Source organism: Mesitornis unicolor, unplaced genomic scaffold (genome assembly GCF_000695765.1).
Source record: "Mesitornis unicolor isolate BGI_N332 unplaced genomic scaffold, ASM69576v1 scaffold32942, whole genome shotgun sequence".
Lineage (NCBI taxonomy): Eukaryota > Metazoa > Chordata > Aves > Mesitornithiformes > Mesitornithidae > Mesitornis > Mesitornis unicolor.
In genome coordinates this window covers 12,804-18,522 of record NW_010171779.1, presented here as the reverse complement: position 1 = coordinate 18,522, position 5,719 = coordinate 12,804, and the positions used below count along the sequence as shown (strand labels likewise).

The 5,719-nt window shown below is 36.3% G+C and overlaps 1 protein-coding gene across 1 annotated transcript in view; it reads right to left on the bottom strand.

Moving 5' to 3' along the window:
- Window positions 1-4,255: 4,255 nt before the first annotated feature.
- Window positions 4,256-5,719, bottom strand: part of PARD6B (par-6 family cell polarity regulator beta) — a gene marked incomplete at its 5' end in the record, with an annotated part of 9,762 nt that continues 8,298 nt past the window's right edge. The window contains one exon of the mRNA XM_010180149.1: window positions 4,256-5,442. Coding sequence (XP_010178451.1) covers window positions 4,613-5,442 — 830 coding nt within the window. The remainder of the gene's footprint in view (window positions 5,443-5,719) is intronic.

Below are 5,719 nucleotides of genomic sequence, written 5' to 3'. Positions count from 1 at the left end.
CCATCAGGTTCTGTGCAAAGTGAAGAAATGTCTTCCAGTTACAAGACATTCAGACTCGAGGGCACAGCTGAATTAGACTGGTTCTTTCAGCTGCATACCAATATTAAGATACTGTAATGCTGTTCTCAGTCTTTTTGTCACCTCCCCATAGCTACATTGGCAACTATGAAAGTACTGAACCATACAAATGAAACTAGGCATGCTATATGAAGGAGGGTACAGAATAGAAGTCGTATGATTGGCCCCAAGACCAGCAGTCACAAAAGCCCAACACAAAAGGACTAAACAAAACTCAAGTCTTTTGTCACTAGGTAAATGTTTACAAGGGCCGCCAAGGCATTAGATATGGGAGAAGACATTTGCAAGTGGCATAGGTTCAAGTCAAAACTTTAATAGTTACACCAAATACTTACAGTAACAGTGAAAACCTCCACCTCACCAGCAGCACTTGACAAAGATGACAGAGGATGAGGAACCATCTCCCAGGCCTCATACCTAAACTTCACTATGAACAATACAAGATTCATTATTTGCAGCTACTGTAGGAATAAGCACATCACAGGTTAGTCAACAGGACCGAAGGACAAATGTTTTGAATCCTTGTGTACTTTCCATGTGTAGAGATTTGCTGCGGAGAAGAGAGCAGAGGAAGCAAACCTTTAAGACTGTTATGAAAACAGAGCCCACTTAGCTGCCCAAGAGAAAAAAAAATAAAAAATTAAGCCCATGTATGTTCAGCCTTGAGAATAAGAGGATGCATTCTTCCTCATTTTTATTTATCTGACAAAGTAATTGAGAAAAAACATTTTATTTCTATACCCATTTATTATTCCAGTCTGTAAAAATATAACACTAATATACAACTACAGCTAACATGATTTTGTAAAATCAGTCTTCATTCAGTGAGATACCAAGGTACATTATACATTAAAGTTGTAAGAAAAATACTGATATCTGACATTTTAAACAAGTTCATTCATGTAAAAATCACATTGCAAGTAAAATTTAATTAGAAAATACATAATATTCACAAAAATACACATGTTAAAAGACAGCTTGTGAGAACATTGTCCTAAATTTAATTCAGCTGTGGAAAAAACATATGCTTCACAGTTAGGCTTGACTTATCCAGTACCAAAGCAGAACTTTAAAGTAAATGCATCTTAATTCTATTAAGAATTTGTTCTTTTTCCTATTAAGGTGCACTTAGATCTCCCAGTCGCAAGTAAGGAATGACTTGTCCCCCCCCACTGTGCATGTATACAGCATAGAACACTCGTCAAAGGAATTTGTATTCCATTCCGTTTTGAAATAATTTTGATATTTATAAATTAATTTATAAAATCTGGATTGAAAATACAATTTACATATACAGGATACTTAATACACAAAGATTACATTAATAGCAGCATAATATTGTCGATCATGCATAGCATCCTCACTATCACTTTCAGATTTTTCTTTATTTTAGCTAAAGATACAATCTATATAAAACAGTCAAGCCTTTGAGTATTTTCTTCCAAGGAGAAAATTGCAAAGATGTTAAAAATTTAGGAGGTAGTGAATGAAAGGCTAACAATATCAGCATATTTTAGAAAAACTTATACTGAACCCCAGTACCATTTATATTTAAAATTAAGTTTAGCCACTCAATCAACCACTGATCATCTTGAAGTAACAATTTAAAAATATTTCATCATTAACAGTGTAGGCATTAGTAATATATGGAAGAACTTTAGAAACTTTATGGTAACCGCAGCATTAAGCAATTACATGCTGTGCAGTCTGTCACTGTAACTGTAAAGACACACTTTTAAGAACTCATTTTTAGGTTTATTCTTTAATCTTTTTATCAAGTCCTAAATGCTTAGTTTTGTCACGTGTTACCAAATTTCTGTAAAACAAAACATGACGTGTCAAAAAAACCCATTCAGATTAATCAGTTTACAGGAAAGTTCCTAAGAGATTCATTCTCATGCAATTTAGAGTAGGACCCTAGTTAAATTTCTGTAAGTCCTTAATACTGGCATATATATTCAGAATGTTCATGCATCTGTTTTAAGTACAGATTAGGTAACGCGCAGTTTGGCAGCACACTAAACTTGGGTGTTTGTACCTAAGTAATAAGTTACCTTGAACACTCACATTCTCAGACCCAGCCCCCCTGTGAGAGTTAATAGCTCAAAAGCTATTACCCAAGCTGCAAAATACCGATGTACCACATTAGACCCATAATATATTTCTACTGTATGAAAACATTACACCTGTGTTAAGTGCACTACCAGTTCTTTTTCTGTATCTGTGGACCTCATTTCTCATCCAAGTGCCTTTATTCCTCTGATTATTCACAACACATTCAAGTAAATGAAAGGCACAGAAGTGCAAACCAGCAAAATAAATGAAAATCACCCTCCACTGATCAGTTCATACAGGAAGGAAAGTCTTTTGATAAAGGAAAAAAGATATTTTAAAGTAAACAATCCTCCTTCAATAAAGGAATTTTAGAGCAGCACTGATAGAAAACATGTCTATTTAAAATTCCTCATTTCACACTAAGTAGATGTAGTTACTTAATTTTTAATAGTTATTAGCAAAGTAAGTAAAACCCTTCAAAATTCTTGCTCATGTTGGAAAAGACTCTAGGGCCTCTCCATATGCATACTGAAGAAACCATAAATAAAGCCGACAAAGCAGAACTCTAACCTGTATTTAGAAAGTGCCTTTATCTGTAATTCCAACTCTCCATAAATCAAAAAGGGCATGAATACAGCCTTTCTTGACATCCACAAGACATGAACTGCAATGGTATTGAAGGCTCAACTATACTACTGCTCATGAGATAGGGATTTTAAATTTGCATTTAGTAAAATTCAGCAGCAGTCATTTCTGAAGCAATTTTTTTTACATCATTACAAAAATCTTAAAAACCAGTTTCAGCCTCTGATATCGTATAAAGACACAGATGTCTTAACATTAAACTTAGTCCCTTGTTAGTAAAGTTACCAGAGGTAGATGTTTTTTCAAGACAGAGGGGAAAAAAAGAAAGGGGTCAGTCTCCTTCTCCACTCATCCTACCTTCCCACAGGGTAGAACATGCTTCCAAGTGCCTACACTAATGGCTCCAAGTAAGCCCAGTACCACAGTACAGAACTGGTAGCATCCTGCTTCTCTCTTGGAGGCTGACATAGACTGCTGGATCTCTGCTGAAGCTCCATCCATCCTTCTCCCCAACCCAATTAATCCCCATCTTATTTTCCTGCCACAACTTGTTTCCAGAGAAGGGACAGGTTGGGAACTGAGCAACAAAGTGGTAAAGCAGGAGATACTAAAAAGGCATAGGGGAAATAAATACTAGAAGCCTCTCCCTGCAATTCTCCTAGTAAGTCTGCAGCTGATTACATGCATATTTATGCACTTACAGTATCGGGACTTGTCATCAGCATTTTGTTTTACATATAATAACTTTGTAATATTCAAAACACACAGCCAATGGTACATAGAAAGATCAGCACTTACAGTTTAGTTCAATATAATGAATAATTTAATATCACATGGCTCAAGCAGGTTCTATTAAAGCCTCACTCTGATTCAAAACTTTTTTTTTAAATCAGGGATTTAATTTAAGATGTTCTAACTTGTTTAGGTTTGAAGTAACTTTTTATGTAATTCAGACTTGCTACAACAAATCTTTCCTAGTAGAAATCTCTACAGCTTCTACTAGGACTGCGGTTTTAACATAGATTACATTATGTTGTCTCCATAGCATTAAGTTTACATTTGATTTATTTGAAATTTACCAGGATTAGCAACTAAATCCAATTATATCCTTCAATACTGCAAACTAAAATGAGAACAGGTCTTTGATACACATGTTAAGACTCACATTTGAATTCCAAAATCATAGTCATTAAAAGTAAGCTTACCTTACCATTAAAAACAGTAAAGGTGCATGACTAATGAGCCTGTAGTTGCACATTCACTTACAAAGGAACAGTCAATTTCAGAAGCCCCTACCTTCCAATTCTGACCATTGTTAATTTGCTGACCATTATCACATATCCCCGTTGCTTAACCAGACCAACCAAGAACATCTCTTCCCAACCCACCTCCTGCTTATTCTTCAGTTTCCCCATACAGAGCCACACAAACAGTTCTACCAGCTTAACAGCAGTCCAGAACAGGAATGAAGTGGCTAAAGCAGCTCCCTCATACGTAAGCAGCACTTCAGATGACCATGAAACCACAGTACATTAGATAATTAACCTCATACGATAATGGAAGTTTACTTCTATAGAACCAGTAGTATTCTGCATTAAAAAAGTACCTTTAAAAGCAAGCTCACAGTCATTTCTTAGCTATCCTTCATTTTCAATTTTCCTCATCCAATTCCAGTCATTTATCAACTATCTTCCAACTCTGTGAAGTATTTACATTGAAGTGCAGAATTAACTGAAGTTAGTCAACTCACATAATTTTGAACTTCTTGTATTTACCTTCTTCCCTCTTTAACTGCAGTGCTCTGTAGATGGAGAGGTATAAAATGTATTACATATTAAGCCAAATTAAAACACATATGGCATCCGTACTTAATACGAAGTACACAAATGTAATTTCATAGCGTTATTATAGTTCCATCTTCTTCTAATGACTTATGATCTGGATCTTGTACTTCATATTCCATGCTAATGCTGCCTCCTGAATGATTCAAGTTCATCTCACTGGAAGGAAGGAATCCATTTTGTGTGGACTCATGAAGGAGTTCAATTTGTGTCAATGATTCCAGGCTTTCACTGGTAGGTGCGGCTTTTGGAATCTGCTGTGGCTCACCACTATCTTCAATAATAATGTCCTCTTCATCGCTCTCCTCTTCTCCTTGCAAGGAATTTACTAAAATATTTGGCGTGCTGCTTGGAAGACTAGATTCAGTAGACTGACCTGAGCTGCCAGAAGTCCGACTGTTCCTCACAACATTGTTTCTCTGGTTTGCTGGTCTTACCGTAATGATCAGGTTGCGGCTGTTCGCAATCATCATGTCTGTAACCTGATCAAGGCTTTTTCCTGAAACCTCTATTCCATTCACCTCCAGTACTTCATCGTTAACAGCCAGTAAGCCTGTGCTTTGAGCCAGGCCTCCAGGGACAAGCCGCGAGATGAAAATTCCTGGAACTTTCTCCAATCCATGTGGCGTTACTCTGACGCTAGAGCCATCTCGTATGTAGAATCCAAGGGGTTTGTCAGTTCCGTATTTGTAAAGTCGTACTCTACGATGGGTTTCTGGAAGAATATCTACATCTATAATAGAAGACACTGGTCTGAAGTCTTGTGGCATGCTAATGACAATGTGTGGCTTCTTCTTGTGATTATCTGGACGTAACACATTTGATAAGACATTTTTCTTCCTTGTCATTGTATCCGTACCAAAGGCACTGTAGTCTGCATCTTCTGTAAGACACAGCAGACTTATTATTAGATCACTTTAAATGTGGTCCAATATCGCATTGCTATCATGTTTTAGGTTAGCAGAATGAAATTTCTCATCTAGAAGGTTTCTGGCTTGCTATAGTAGAAACATTTCTTTCTAGACATAAAACAAGAGCTTTAATGTTACAAGGTTCAAAGTTTGTAATACTTTCGGTTTCCTACTACCAAAAGAAAGACAGTACACAAAAAAAATTAAAGCAAGTTAGCAGCAGAGACACAAAGAACAATATTCTAGCTG